The sequence below is a fragment of the Mauremys reevesii genome, linkage group 5, assembly GCF_016161935.1.
Source record: "Mauremys reevesii isolate NIE-2019 linkage group 5, ASM1616193v1, whole genome shotgun sequence".
In the NCBI taxonomy this organism is placed as follows: domain Eukaryota; kingdom Metazoa; phylum Chordata; order Testudines; family Geoemydidae; genus Mauremys; species Mauremys reevesii.
Genome location: NC_052627.1, coordinates 114,179,368 through 114,195,507, shown reverse-complemented (window position 1 = coordinate 114,195,507; position 16,140 = coordinate 114,179,368). Strand labels below are relative to the sequence as shown.

Below are 16,140 nucleotides of genomic sequence, written 5' to 3'. Positions count from 1 at the left end.
GTAGATTAAGGTCCTGATCCTGCTTGTTACAATGTTTGAGGGAACCCCTGTGCCTGCATGGAGCCCCACTGAAATCAGTAGGGCTCTGTGTGGGTGCAGGAACACAAACATTCTACTTGCAGGACTTAGATTTAGAATGCAAGCGCTGTTTAGACTGTAAACTCTTCAGGGCAGGGGCCATCTCTTTGTTATATGTTTGTACAATGTCTAGCACAATAACACTCTGGCTTCAAGGCAATACGAAAATACAATACAAAATTAATAATAATTAATATATTTTCCAATATGATATACACTGCTACCTCAAAATAACGCTACCCAATATAACATGAATACATATATAATGTGGTAAAGCAGCGCTCCAGGGGGGCGGGGCTGCACACTCTGGTGGATCAAAGCAAATTCGATATAATGTGGTTTCACCTATAATGCAGTAAGATTTTTTTGGCTCCTGAGGACAGCGTTATATCGAGGTAGAGATGTACTGGAAATGTGAAGATAAAATCCTGCTAATAAGTAATGGAATTTTTATGTGCATCTTCTCATACCATCTTGAAAACATTCTTCTGTAGGCTTTTAGCTGCAAGCAAGACTTTCTTGTTTTCCTTCTGTTGCATAGGAGACTTTTTAAAGTTATGAGATGTCTGTATATCAGAAGACTTTAGCCAGTATTTCTCTGGTTGTGTGTGAGTCACTTTATCTCTGTTGTAACATTTTTTGTTCAGAAAATACTTTGGAACATAACTCTATAAAAGACCAAAGCAGAAATACATTTTCACCCTGCACGCTTTTAACTATCAATTAAAGATTCTGAATGTTTCTCATAAATATTCATAATTTGCCTTTTGAACCAGTAAATGCCTCTTCTGCTTACTCTCTCTTTTTCTGCATTCAGACAATCCAAAGAATGACACAGTTGTGCTAGGAGCAGAAGAACTATTGTAAACCCATAAAAGTACTTCATATTGTTATCTTCCTCTGTGTTTACCAGGAAATTACATCCACTTCAGTCCCAGGTGTGATGCATAATTCCTCCATGAATTCGACTCATAACGTCTTGTATGGCATTCTCTCTTGCTGTAAACTGAGACTCCCTTCATATATTTTCAATGACTTTTGGGCTAATGAAATGTATGTGGTTCTCTCATGAATAATAAACGTGTTCAGTATCAATAAAAGGCATTCGTCTGAGCACCACAGACGCTAAGGCGAGCACTTAAACATCTTCTGAAAAAAGAAAATATTCAGATTGCATTACAAGTGGTGAAACTTAAACTTAAACAGTATATTTTTTTAATCATGGAGCCTTCGTTTGAAAGAGGACAAGAATTTTGTTATTGTGTTAGAGCACCCAGTAATGAAGGATTTGATGTTCTGAATCTTAATGTTAAAATTGATACTTCCTGGATTTTCCAGGATTTAGAAGATGTAGAGCATGGAAGTACAAGGGAGTCTGAAGGGGCAGTAAAAAGTGCTGAAGTGGAGACCTTGAATCTCAGAATAAAGCAGCTGGAAAAGTCAGAGCAAAAACTGAAAGACATTTTAGAGGACTACACAAAGTCAAATTCTGTACTAGGAAACAGGTAAATACATTTTTTGTATTTTAGATTTTAAAGTATATTAAATATGTGCTTTTTCTATTGGATGTCATAATATAGCTTAACAGTTCTAGAACGAATGAAAACATGAATTCCAGACTGACTGAATTATCAGATTATAATTCTAATGATCAAAGTCTGTCATTTTATTACATAATTCACACATTCAAGACCACTGGACTTGGTAACATAGTTTATATTTCTTCCTCTTTTCAAAGTGAAAAGTTTATTTTGGAATCAAATAATGGTTGATGTCAATTATGTGTCCATTTGTAATTTTGCTTTGTATTGTCAAACAAAATCAGTAACAGTATTGCTCAAACAAATGACTCCATTAAGCATCAGTTGCCCTGGGTGAATGGTTCTTGATGCATGGCAATAGTGCTATTCAAAGCAAAGCTAGATGAGATAGAAGATATACGGGTAGGTTCGAAAGGACGTTCAAAGCTAATTGCCTGCATCAGTATATTTTATTTGTTTATTACCAAAAGTCTCAGCCTGTACAGTGTGCACACAAATAAAGACAGTCTGTGGCCTGAAGATCTTGCAGGATGCACAGAGAAATCTAGAGGAGGGCAGGACTTTGTAAGGTTGTTTGTTTGAGAAGCGAGTGTATAGTTATTTTAAACATATGCTTTGTGGAAGAAGTGGGGTTTCCAAGAGAGACTTGTATAACAAGAGGCTAGTGACTTGGCATATTAGATTAGAAAGGGCCCTTCACTCCTAGAAGACTATATGGTAAAACGTATGGAGATGGGATTGAGAAGAGGAGAGGAATGGGGCATCATTGTGGGAGGACATAACAAGGAGACAAAATCTAAGGTAGGATACAGGCTGGCAGAAGATGAGGTGGGTATCAGTGAGGCTGGTGAAAAAGAGTTTGTGCTATTTTTAAGACAGGAGATGATCAGAGACTAGAAAAGCATTTTTGCCCATAAGCCAGAGGAAGATTTGTGTTTTAGAAGTGTTTAGAATGTGGAGAAGATTTGAATATGGCCTGTTTGAGAGGGAGGAGTCTAAGCTGGCTCCCATGTTGTGAGCTTAGGCTACAGAGAGGTTACTAACAAGGAAAGGAACATATTTTGTGCTAAATCTCAGTTTTATTTCCAAAAGCCAAAGCAGATGGGTATAAGTCATAGCAAGCTTTAATATCCAGTATGAAAGATATGTTACAAGAGATGTTACATGGCAGTATGTCTTGCATTAAGCCAGCATAACTCATGGTGGGGTACTTCCTATTGGTTCTCTAAACAGGAGGAATATATGATGTTACTGTTGATGATGGTAACATTTACATTCACCAGTCATGGGTCTAGCAGAATCCTGGTGTCAGATAACCATGTCTCTTTTGGCTACAAAGTATGCCCAGTTATGGTAGGTGTCCATTTTGTATGCCACAATGGGCTGCCATAAACCACTAATTAAATGCTTCTGTTTGCTTATGCATTTCAAACCGCAAGTATCCTTTCCTCCTTGTGCATCTCTGCATCCCAGAGAAAGATTAAATGTAGATATTTACAATTAAGTAGAGCCCATAAAGGCCTTTGAGATTTTCCAGTGAAATGTGCTACATGCATGCAAACACTATTTATAATTAATTGTTAATTAGTTATCAATGATCAGTTATTAACTATCAATTATCAGTGATTTAGTGTTAATTACTATTATTGTTGCGAGAGAAAAAAGTGTAAATAGAGAATTGATGATAGATTATTCTCTTGAAACAATATTGTGGGTATTGATTCAGAAGCAATCCTATTTTTCAATGATGTAGAGCAAAGGAGCTGGAAGGGTCACAGAAGAAACTTTTCGAAACAGTTGACCAACTGAATGCAAAGCTACAGCAGGTAGAAAATGCAAACCTACGTGTTAAAGGGAAGCTCCGAAACCTTCAGGAGGAACTGACAGATTTGGTAAGTTGGATATTGTTTAAATGAAATGCTTTTGCTTATCTCCATGTGAATGACTTGCAAATCAATCTGTAATAACTGAGCTGATTAATGATGGCTAAATTAGAGGGCAAATGGATTAACTGACTCTTATGATTATATAAATTCTGATTTATATATTTCATTGCACCTCTTCCCTCCACATATGTCGATTGTAAGCTTTTTGGGACTGAAACTGTTTTTTCACATGTGTTTGAAGAGCACCTAGTACAGGGGTCTCAAACTCAATTTACCTTAGGGCCAGTGCAGTCCTCAAATACTCCCAGCAGGCCAATGATGTCACTCATGCCTCCCAGAACCTGCCCCCCACTTGCCTAAGGCTTTGGGAGGGAGTTTGAGTGGGGGAGGAGGTCTGGGGTAGGGGATTGGGGTACAGGGTGCAGGCTCTGGGAGGGAGTTTGGATGCAGAAGGGGTGAGAGGTTGGGCTCTAGGAGGGAGTTTGAGTGGGGGAGGGGGTCTGGGGTGCAGGCTCTGGGATGGAGTTTGGGTGCTGGGTACAGGTTCTGGGCTGGGGCAGATGGTGGGGGTGCAGGATCTGGGACAGGGGAGGGGTGCAGGCTCCTGGAGGGAGTTTGGGGTTGAGGGGTGTGTGGTGAGTGGGTGCAGGCTCTGGGAGAGAGTTTGGGAGTAGGAGGGGGTATGTGGGGAGGGGGGATGCGGCACTTACCTGGGGCTCCAAGGCGGGGAAGGCTGGGGGGCTTCCGTGCACTGCTGCCCTCAGGCACCGCGCCCACAGCTTCTCATTGGCCGCAGGGACACTTGGGCCAGGGGCTGCGCTGCCGGTGGTGGATGGGGCCCCAGGCCATTTTAAATTGCCCGGGGGACGCATGGAGGGTGGAGCTCCCGGGGGTGGCAGGCAGGGTCAAGGGAGAGACTCAGCTCCAAAATTGCTGGAGCCCTGCAGGCCACATTGGGGAGGTTCTCGGGCTGCAGGTGGCCTGTGGGCAGGGACTTTGAGACCCCCTCACCTAGTACACAGGGACTAAGAACCTAATTGTGACCTCTGGACACTACTACAGTATAAATATTAAACAATAATATGTTGTATAGTTAGGAACTGATTATATGTGTTTTAGTCCATAAAAGGATTTTGATTTGATGAGTATCCTACATTATGCAAAATGAACTAAAATATTAAATATCAAAGCAAACATGGTTTTTAATTGAGATGTTTTGATGGTGGCTGAAGCGACAAGGTAATGGGCCAAATTCTGCTCTGACCTCCACATAATATAGTCCTATTGATTTCTGAAAAGTTTTTGTTCATATTATTCCTGGGCTTTGGCCATATGATGGTTCAGAAGAGATGGGCAAAATTATCGCTCAATTAAGAAAAGGAAATAATATTGTGAAAAGAGATTCTGAATCATAGACGTGAGCCTATTGTTGTTTTCATTCCCATACTAATCCCTGAAACTTGCAGGTTCAAAAACAAGAAAAGGCAGAAAGAAAACAAAAAGAAAAGCTATGGCGACTTCAGGACCAGTTGAAGACAAAAGAGGATGAAGAAAAGAGTCAGTCAGCATATTTTGAGCACTACAAACAAAAGCAGAAGCAGAAGACAGCAGTGTTGAGAGAACGGGAGTTGTCCCTTCAGGGTCATGTGTCCAGGCTGGAAAAGGAAGTCCTAGATCTCAATGCCACTACAGCTTTTCTGTTCTCTGAGCTAGGAGAGGGAACTGTACAATATCTCCGATGCAAACTGGAAGCAGCATTCAGTGGAATTCAGGGATCTTTACACTTTGATGTGAATATAACTAAAATAAAAACTCTCATTGAAGATGTGGATCATTACATGAAAAGCCACCTACAGACACTGCAGCAAAATCTGAAGAGGTTACAGGAAAAAGAAGAAGGTAATAATAGAGAACAAGCAGACCTACTAACTAAACTTCAGCACTCCCAGGACAACGAAGACTTCCTGACAAGGAAATTCGAGGAATCTTGCTGTCGTGTTTATGAGCTGAAATTGTCTGAGATCGGCCTTCAGGAACGAGTGGAGGAACTTATGGAAGAAAACAGCATGTTAAAGGACAAACTGGGAGCAAAGTTACCAAAAGAAGCAGAAAAGGAGCTATTGCCTGCAGGAATGGAAAATGGAGAAAATAAAGCTGTAAGTGGTAACTGGGTACAGAATGTGATTAACTTTTACTTTTATGCTCAATAGGGAGCGGTGTGAAAGAGAGCCCCACATGTTTAAGAATGACCTCACTGCGTGTGTCTCTTGACAGTTCTGGGCTGACGGGATGAATGGTTATCATCTGCTTGAGTGGGAAGCATCACTCTTCTGCTCACTGCTGCAACTTTGGGCCCAAAAGTAATATTTTACAGCATTTGTTGACTTCTGCTATTACAAGGGAGAGTAAAAGGCAGAGAAACTTGAAAGCCAATATGTTGCGTCCTTGGTACATTGTTAGAGGGGCAGAGAGGCACTCAGACACGGACAATGAAGTGTGCTGTGGAGGGACTGTTTATTTAAAGTATCAGAGGGGTAGCTGTGTTAGTCTGGATCTGTAAAAGCAGCAAAGAGTCCTGTGGCACCTTATAGACTAACAGACGTATTGGAACATGAGCTTTCGTGGGTGAATATCCACTTCGTCGGATGCATGTATTCACCCACAAAAGCTCATGCTCCAATACGTCTGTTAGTCTATAAGGTGCCACAGGACTCTTTGCTGTTTATTTAAAGTAGGTAGAAAAAGGAAGTCTGTATGGATGAGATGGAGAATGCATGTTTCACAGTTCAGGCAACTGCACCTGTTCTCCCACTCTGTGGTACAGCCTCCCTGGCTGTCACATCTCATAGGTAGAGAGTCACATCTCTCTCTACCTTCTGAATGGAGTATCTCCAGGCTGAACAGTTCCTTACCCTCACTGTGTTACTCCAGCAAAAGACAGGCTTCTAAGCAAGCTTCTTTTGCCTTCTTTTCAGAGACTAATACTAGAGTGATTGCCCAGAGTTATAAGTTACTGTCCAGAACTTCCTGTGCAAGCCTATTTTATTCTTAAGGTAAAAGCACTACAGAGAAACCATACTGAAAATAATAAAAGAACCTACTTACCAGACATCACACCAACTCTAATACGGAAGGAATAATCCTTCAAAACCTAACCCAAGGGGTTTCTTTGTAGTTTCAAGTTACTCTCAGCTTCAGGTCAGAACAGCACACTCATTACATATTCAGTCCGCCCTTCCTACAATTTTGGGGTCTCTAATTTGGAGTTTCCAGGATCAGGTAATTAACAGATAATTGTTTTCTCTCTCCCGGAGGTAGCTTCAAAAGGATGCATTTGAAGTGTGTTATTTGCCCTCCCCTGACCCTCAGATATTTTCTAGGAAATCCACTATACACACATTGTCCCTAGTAGTTCTTTGAGGTTCCTCATGTCTCCCAGAGATTGTATTAATTCTGTCTTCCAGCTAAGGAAGTTCCATGCAAGTCCATGATAGTATATAAACATTTGCATTTTTAATACAACAAACTTAATTTAATAAGGTAGGATTTTGTCAGTCTGTCACAGCATGTTTGAAAATTGAGTCAGGAAAAAAATATCTGTAAAGCTGTTAAGGTCTGAGCTTTGGTTTTCTGTTAGTGTTGGTCACAAAAGTTAAAGCTGCCTAAGAAACAGGAAGCCCATCTCTTTCTCCAGCTTTTTAAAATATGATGCAGGGTGTATAAAAGGAGAACTTGAAGGACAATTTTGTTGCCTTATCTCTGGGCTAACAACGAGGGTGCCTTCATGGCTTTATTAGTAAGAAATAATAAAGCTCAATTTTCTTCTTCCTTTGAAGTACACCTGTACCCCAATATAATGTGACCCGATATAACATGAATTCGGATATAATGCGGTAAAGCAGCGCTTTGGGGAGGCGGATCAAAGCAAGTTTGATATAATGCTGTTTCACCTATAATGCAGTAAGAATTTTTGGCTCCCGAGGACAGCGTTATATCGGGGTAGAGGTGTACCACCTTTGTAGTGTGTGCCTGAGAAGAGGTTAACTTGCCCTTGCACCTATTGCAGGATAATGAGATTTATCTTATCCTATGGTTACTCTAGTCAGCTGATAAATTTCACAAAAAAATTCCGACTTCTCAGCATTCAGTAGAACAGTGACTTGTTTGAGGCAATTGAATTTGTTGACCCTCTCCCTAACAATCTGCCAAAGCTTTGTTCTACCTTTCAAAGGCTTCAGTGAGCCCACTGTTCATTTAGGACCAGATCCTGCCATCCCTATTGAGGCAGAAACTCTCACAGAAGTCCAGTGTTTTCCAAGTATTGAAGCCACTAGGAGTTTTGCCTGAATAAGGAGTTGGAGGACAATACTTACCTTTGCATAACTATGGTGCTGTTAGGCTAATAAGAACAGTTAGGGACATAACTAAAGAAGAGAGTGAAGTCTATTTACTGTGGAGATGTGCCTCACATTGGAAAGGGGCAATGTGGGCTCGTTTCTTTGTGCCAGTGCAAGTTATCACTTGCCAAGAAGTCTTGTGGAGACAGTGACATCCAATTACTAGAGGCTGACATGGTATATTGTGTAAAATCTCATCTCACACCGAGTATCTAAAGAAGCAATGTGCCGTAACACTACTATATTTGGGTGTGATGGTGTTTGAACTTATAACACGGGAATTTAATTATCTTGCAGGTTAGCCCTGCACACCAATTATCTCTTGGGCAGACTTCAGATATTCCAGGCTTTTTAACATTTGAAGTTTTTAAAAGATACGGCTTTTTTTTTTAAAGTGCACTTTGTTTTACATTGTTAGCTGGGCTTCATTGAAACATATTTATTAATATTTATATCACATACACACCTAAAGGCTCCAACTGAGACTGGGACCCTATAGTGCTATAGTACACATGTTAAGGAGCAATTTTTGGCCTGGAGAATTTGCTCTCTAAATAGATAAGGCAGATAAAGGTCCAGATAAAGGATGTATTTATTCTCTCTATTTTACAGAAGGGAAACCAAGAGGATAGTTGACTTGCCCAAGGTCACACACATGAATCAAATCCAAATCTTCTGAGTCCCACTCCAGTGCCTTAACCACAAGACCATTTTCCCTCTCATATTAATAACTTCTTTTTGACAGGCTTTTGATTGGGACTAATAGGGGAGGGATAGCTCAGTGGCTTGAGCATTGGCCTGCTAAACCCAGGGTTGTGAGCTGATCCTTGAGGGGGGTCACTTAGGGATCTGGGGCAAAAATCAGTACTTGGTCCTGCTAGTGAAGGCAGGGGGCTGGACTTGATGACCTTCCAGTTCTATGAGGTAGGTATATCTCCATATATTATAATATATAGCCTTGTATTGTTGGAAGATGTCAAGGAACAGAACTATTGGTATCCTTCAGTGTGCAAATTGTCCCTAAATTCATTGATTGATTGATTTACACAGCATATTTCTTTCTGTTTGATAGACGGTTGAATCCCTTAAATGCCATGTCAAACAGCAACAACAACACTACATGTAATTTTCTGGATTGGTGGTTATATTTTTTCTCTTTTGTAAAACATTAATGAGAAGTATTCTAGCATGAAACGTTACTTTAGGATACTGAGGCACAGCTATAAGCTGTGTATAGTAAAAGGAGGAGGGAGACCTCCAGTGGTATATTGTAGTACTGCTGAGGGTTTTTTCCCCCTGTATTTCAGTAGGGTTCACTGATCTTCTCATTGCACTGGTCTTGTAGTATCCAAGACGGAGAACTTGCAAAGTGTCATGATTTACATGTTAATCTCATTAGTGTCCCATCATTACTGTAAAATGACGAACAGTATGAAATATAAAAAGGAGGATTTTAAAGTTTGGTAACTTTTCTGCCAGTCCATGCGATTAATCATTATTTAATACTTGTTATTGAAGCAATGAATGGGAACATTTGACTGTTCTCCACTCAGAAAGGAAATGTGCCTACATACATATATCATCGTAAGGCATAAAGGATGGTAAAGCTATCAGTAAAAGCATCAAGCAATAGGCATGTCTACAATGCTTGAAAGCTAGTTAGTTGCTAAACGGCTTCATGCAATATTACTGAATTAGGCTCTGGTCCTGCAGTGAGCTCCACGTGGGTCCAGATTGTAATCACGCAAAGCTCATTGAAAGGTCTGGATTCTTATGGCGCACTCTCAGAGATATGAGCAGGGCACTGAGCTCAGCTCGGCTGCGTTTTCCCCAGTGTGCACATGAACAACAAATTTTTGACAGGCAACTGACGGAAAACATCAGTTCCTTTGTTAATTAGGTATTCACAAGAAATAAAGATCAGAGCCCAGGTGAATGGATGGAATGAGGGAGAAGGATGTGGGAGGGGACAGCTGAATTGATTTGGTAGGCAATGTAATTCCATAATATATATTTTCATGTAACAATCTATGGTGTCACAGCATTTTCTATTATATCACTGCTGTGAAGCCATCTTATCTTTTGGATTATTTCCTTATAAAGTATGGACAATGTGACACTGCCTAGGGGTGTTTAGACATGAAAAGTCACCCTGAAATTTAGAAAAACAGGGTTTAATTTTTAAAAAAAGGTTGTCTGATGTATTTTTGTGAATTTATCAAATAACTTCAAAATTCCTGCATTGTCACACACATCTGTGAACACTTCTGTTCTGAAATGAATGGAAATTTCTGTGTTTCAATACCTATCTCCTGTGCAAGTCCTTTAAATGGATCTCCTCTGCTGTTGTACTCTGCCACGAGGGGTGCATGATCTGAAAGGCACAATTCCTTCTATGCTCTCCTTCCTCCCTAGGGTTAGTAATTTGCTACTGGTTTACCACCTCAGCTGCACTAGTACGATTGCTGTCATCTCAGCTGACACCAGGGACCTCCAAGTTAAATGCATAATTAAATGGTTTCTTACATCTAGGAAAGGAAGAATGGTCTTTGTGGTCTTTACAGGACTGTGAGTCACAGAACTGGGTTCTACTCCCAACTCCTTCAAACTATTGCTATGAACTTGGGCAAGTCCCTTAGCTGCCATGTGCCATAGTTTCCGCATGCATAAAATCAGGCTAATACCAACCTCCACTTTCTTTGCACATTTATAAAGCATGCCGAAAACATTAGCTGGAAGGTGCTATAGAAAAGAAAATATTTATTGTTACAAAGTTTGACTGGTTGGGAAGGAGAACTTGGGATTGGGAAAAAAATGTAAGGAACACAATAAAGAAAATTGTGCAGCAGTTTGTGATATATTACTAAAACTTATAGTTTTATTATACTATTTTTTTCCTTTCCCCATTTTTCCCCCATTAAGAATGCGGACCTATTTTTCCAGGATGAGCAGCTAACTCTGAAGAGGGAGGCAGTCTTGGATCCAGTCAGAAACAAAGCTAGTCAAACTCCATCTTTTCTACAACATACCAAACAGTCTCATACAACAACAAGTAGGAATTCTGTTTTATTTCATATGCACTACTAGTTATGGAAGTGTTTCATTAAGGGGTGCATCTGTATGTGTCTAAGGAGATGTTTGGATTTATCAGATGTATGTGGTCTGCTGCCGTGCTATTGTGAACTCTGATCCCAACATATCTCATAAGCTGAAGAGAGTTGGGCTTTGGTAGTATTTGAATGTGAGACCTCTGAGGAAAAGCCTAGGAGCTGCAAGAAGTTGTAGAGGTGATTCATTACGAGACACGTCTCCCTGTAAGTCACTACTGAACCAGTGTTGCAGTGCAGTATTTGTGTGTGCTGTGTGACTGGAGGAATTGTCTTTCAGATCAGATACAAAACTAACGTCTTGATCACTTGGATCTCAAAAGAGCTCAGCATTCACCCAGCTGTTCCCATTGGAGTCAATAGGAATTTTTCAGTTGATTTCAATGGAAGCAAATGTAGGCCGTTTTTGAAAATCGCATCTATAACTTCTCTGTACCATCTATAAAATGTGGATAGCACTTAACCTCCTTTTGTAAAGCACTTTGCGATTTGTGGATGAAAAACCCTACATAAGAACTTATTACTATTACAGTACAACCTCAGTTTTTACAAACATCAATCTTATAAATGCCGGTTATACAAACCATTTTTCTAGATGGAAGAAAAATCACATAGTGAAAGTTATATTGATAATAAACAAGTTGACATCCCTTCTCATTCTCATGCCTCCAGTGCATTGGAAATTACTTTGCACTCATTTGAAGGACAAAAAGAAAGTGTACCATACTGCAACATATGCATCGTACCTACTGTAATTTTGTGATGTCCAATTTTATGAAAGTTTCAATTTTATGTACTCCTCAATTCCCAACTAGTTTGTGAAAAAGGGGTTATATTGTAAATATTATTAATTAGTATATGTTGTTATCAAATCACAGTGTTCATCTGCCCATCAAAATGTGTGTGATTAATCTCATATCATATTGGTTTTGCATGTATAGAGCTTACAATATTTTTCATTCTCATGCTTCATGCCAGATTTTTTGTTACTTGGCTTACGTCATTCAGCAGCCTTACACCTTTTCAAATGCTCTATCGTAACAGAGATAGCATCAGAATGTGGCTATGGCTGGCTTAATAATGTGGAGGGTTTGCCAAAGGAACTTCTCATACCATTTTTAGAGCACAGCTCCAGTGCCTTGGTGGAAATTGTTGAAGAACCCAGGCTAGCTGACGCTGAACAGGTGAGAAGAAAGTTGTTGCTATTTTTTGCTAACTTTGCAAGCACAGCATTATCTTTGACTCACAAGATAAATAAGGAGCAGACAGAGTGAATTTAGGAATTAGTATACAAGTATGTCTTCCAGAACAAGCTGTCAAAATTTTGCTCTAAGGTGAAGACAGATCTACCGAGAAAATTACTATTTACATGTTGGTATTTTCCCCTTACAGACATTATTACTATGCATATATAACACAGAGATTTTCTGATTGTATAATAAAATAATGAATTCCAGCTCTTGGATCTCTACTGTGGATCCTGATGACATATTCTGTGTTCAGGGTAAAGTCTTGGCTCCATTGAAATCAATGGAAGTTTTACTATTGACTTCAATGGAGCCAGGATTTCACCTTCAATGGCAGTGAGAACTCCACATAATGTTCGAGTGCAGAATAGGCAATAGAGAGCGACAGTGAATATGGAAGGGTAGGTTTTTATCCTAAGTACTTATGTTATGTCCTTGCTTAGAAAGAGAAAAGTTACTTTGATAAAACCTTGGGGATTGTAGTGTTGTACTTAGCATATTATGAAAATCAGTGGACAATTCACACAGCATTTGATAACAAATATTGCTCTTACAGTGCAGTAAGGCTGTCTGTTCTGTCCAGCGATTGGAGAGTGATCATCATTGCAGTGTTTCTAGTCAACAGGGAGTTATACTCATGATAGTGAGTTCACTCATGCAGTCAGTTCTTACAGGCATAGTACTAATGTTACCTAGGACACCAGAGGGATATATATATATATGAAAAAATATGTATTTGCATTTTAATACCACAGTTTCTTGTTTTTATAACAATGTGTATAGTGAGAACAATCCTAAAGATATGAAACTGACTCCTGGAAAACAACTATTTACTGTGGGGTAGACAAAACATAGTCAGCAAACAGTCATTTTCCTTTGCACTAATTACACTTTAAAGTAGCCATACTTACCATTATTTTATCTGAGTACTTCACAAATGTTAATGTGTTAATCTTCACAATATCCATAGTATTATCCCCATTTTACAGATGGGGAACTGAAGCACAGAAAAGATTAAGGCGAAAAGTAGCCACTAATTTTGGGTACCCAATTTAAGACTCCTAGAGTCTGATTTTGCAGAGTACCTAGCATTATCTAGCACTTTATATGTTCAAAGCACAGCTCCCATTGACTTCACTTGCAGCTATGAATTCAGCACTTCAGGCCCCAGAGGTGTAAGGATGCAGGAACTCTAATGTGGGTCTGCAGAGCCTGGTAGACTGATGGTCTCACAGTGCCACAGGGAGACCATGCAGAGCCACACCCAGGGAGCACTGTGGAGAATAGGAGCCACTGGAAGTACTGCCCAAGGCAGCTAGAGTGACAGTAGCTGTGGCCCTCTGATTGGCCGACCACCCATTTAAGCAAGGAGGGTGTCCTAGGAAGTTGTTTGGGCAATAACACAGACTTCGGGCCTCCTGGTTCTCCAGACCTCACCTCATATCTTGATTGCTGGCCTCTGATCCCAGCCTGACTCTGATCTTGACTCTTGCATCCTGACTATAGCCTGGTACTACCTCTGATTTACAGTATCCAACCCCAGCCTGACTTTGACCCCAACTCTTGCCACTGTCCCTGATGTGTGAACACCTATGCCCTGGTCCCTTACACCGGGGTCTCCAGTTGGATGCTCAGAAAAAGAGGACCAGACAATCAGTGATCGCCTGTGAAAAATGTGGTTTAAGTGACTTGACTAGCATAATGTACAAACTCTGTGGCAGAGGCAGGAATAGAATCTAATTCTCTCGGAAACCATTCAACTGCCTTAATCCTGGGACCATCCTTTCTCTTCCTGCAATTTCCCACCTCATTCATTGCACAACTTTCTACTTCTGCAACAAATGAGGTGGAATTCCTACAGTTAATCAGCCCTCATTCATTCCCAGAACAGGTCTATCCTGTACCCTGAATGAGGCAGGGATCCTATGGAAAAAATAATATGTAATCATGTAATTAAATACTGTATCATAATGCAGACACACGAGGAGGCTGAATTAAGGTTGCATGGACAATCTAGGAAGACCTAATTTGGGATGCTGTGTAGAAGTCTGGTCACCTATGTTCAAGAAAAATGGATTAAAACTGAAACAGTTGCAGAAAAGAGTTCTCTTGTGGGCTGAAATACATTGGTCAAATTTCAATTGTTGGGTTTATCGTGTGGGTGCTGGGTGATGTTGGTGGCCTATGATACACAGAAGGTCATATTAGGTGATTAGTGGTCCCTTCGGGCATTAAACTCTGACTCTGACTTTTGAGTTGTCCTGAGCATGTGCAAACTAAGATTTTTTTAAAGACATATAATTTAGCCAAATGTGGGTAGTTTTTCACAAGGACAGTAAAAGATACATCCCTGACACAAAGGGCACCCATCTGTGCACTTTCAAGTCCCTGCTCCAAAGCATGGGGGCATTAGAGGTTCTCAAAGAAAAGTTTTCCATAATTGTTTTAGTGGAAAAGCAATGTATTTTTCCCTTGCCAAATTCTCAAAAATGGTGGAACTGTTTTGGTTGAAACTTTCAAGAATAATTCAGCCTGAGGCAGATACCCAGCATAGAAAATTTCAGTCTAAAGTAAGTTTTGGAATGAAGCAACTGAAAACGGGGTCTTATCATGGGAAGTGTCAGCCTTCCCTCTAATACTATCCCTATGGGTTTTATTCAAGGACTTCTTTAAAGACAAACAATTTACAAATATAATTACTATTATTTCCACCATTGTTAGAAGACTCTTGTCTTGATGGGTCAGTGACTATGCAGTACCTTTTTAGTGCAGGTTTCATGTGGATTTTGTGAGTTTTGTGCTTATGAAAAGTATCACATTGACAGCTCTGGAGGCAGAAGAGAAAGGCTTTCTGAAGTCTACTCTCCACAGAACGTGAACAGACATCTCCAGACTTGGCGGGGATCCCTTAGAGGTTCAACTCCTTGTCCATTCAAGACTCTTTGTCTTTACTGAGTCTGCAGACAAGGATATCAGTTTTTGCCAGTTGTGGTAACAGATGTGATTCAGATGCTTGTGCTGAAATTCTGGCCCCTTTGAAGGCAATGGAAGTTTTGCTATTGACTTCAGTGGAGTCAGGATTTCACCCGTGTTCACTAATGACAACAAACTTGCATCACATTGGCTACCCAACAGCTTTACAAGGATGTCAACTTTCATTCTTTACCAGCCTGGGCTAGATTAAACTAGCAGCCAAGAAGGGAAAAGCTCTATCTCATTACAATTCTCTAGGTTCTCTAGCTTCCCGTGTTAAGGAAGTTTACATGGCAAAGGATTTTTTTGCATTCAATAATATATGCGAAATATATAATAATATTACTGAGGGTTCAATTACTTTATTGATAAGAGGTCTGTTAACTGGGCTCAATTAATTAATTAGTTTATTAATTAAAGACGGATAAGCACAATACAGAAAGGTTAATACATTACCAGTCTGGAACAGAGCCTTGCAGCAGGTATATCATTACTCTGTTCCAAATTATGAACTCAGTTCTGTCCATATTTATATTGCCCTCGTTTATGACAGAAAATTTCACAGATTCCACAGACCTCACACACCCTTTTTTTTAAATCTATGTTTTATATATAACATTCCAGATGTGAGTAGACCATAGAGACATTTACACTAACTGTACCTAGCACACAATTCCTATTTGGCAAATCTTAACAGCACATACATCTTGTTTCTGATAATTCTACACATATAAAGAACAGAGGTTACCACACTTTAACTACTAGTAGATTTCCACAAGAAAGCTTAGCTTGAGTATAAGACATTCAGAGATTATATGATATTGGCTAACAATATATATGTATTAAAATGTTTCAAGATGGTCAAGTCAAAAGGCAAGTATATATGAAATAGCAATATGGCAACTTTCCTT

At 39.9% G+C, this 16,140-nt stretch overlaps 1 protein-coding gene across 1 annotated transcript in view; it reads left to right on the top strand.

Annotated features, from left to right (window-relative positions):
- The first annotated feature begins 1,299 nt into the window (after positions 1 to 1,299).
- Positions 1,300 to 16,140, top strand: part of C5H4orf50 (chromosome 5 C4orf50 homolog) — a 67,556-nt gene continuing 52,715 nt past the window's right edge. The window contains exons 1-5 of the mRNA XM_039542653.1: positions 1,300 to 1,583; positions 3,373 to 3,511; positions 4,972 to 5,676; positions 10,825 to 10,954; positions 12,054 to 12,193. Of these exons, the coding sequence (XP_039398587.1) occupies positions 1,300 to 1,583; positions 3,373 to 3,511; positions 4,972 to 5,676; positions 10,825 to 10,954; positions 12,054 to 12,193 (1,398 nt within the window). The remainder of the gene's footprint in view (positions 1,584 to 3,372; positions 3,512 to 4,971; positions 5,677 to 10,824; positions 10,955 to 12,053; positions 12,194 to 16,140) is intronic.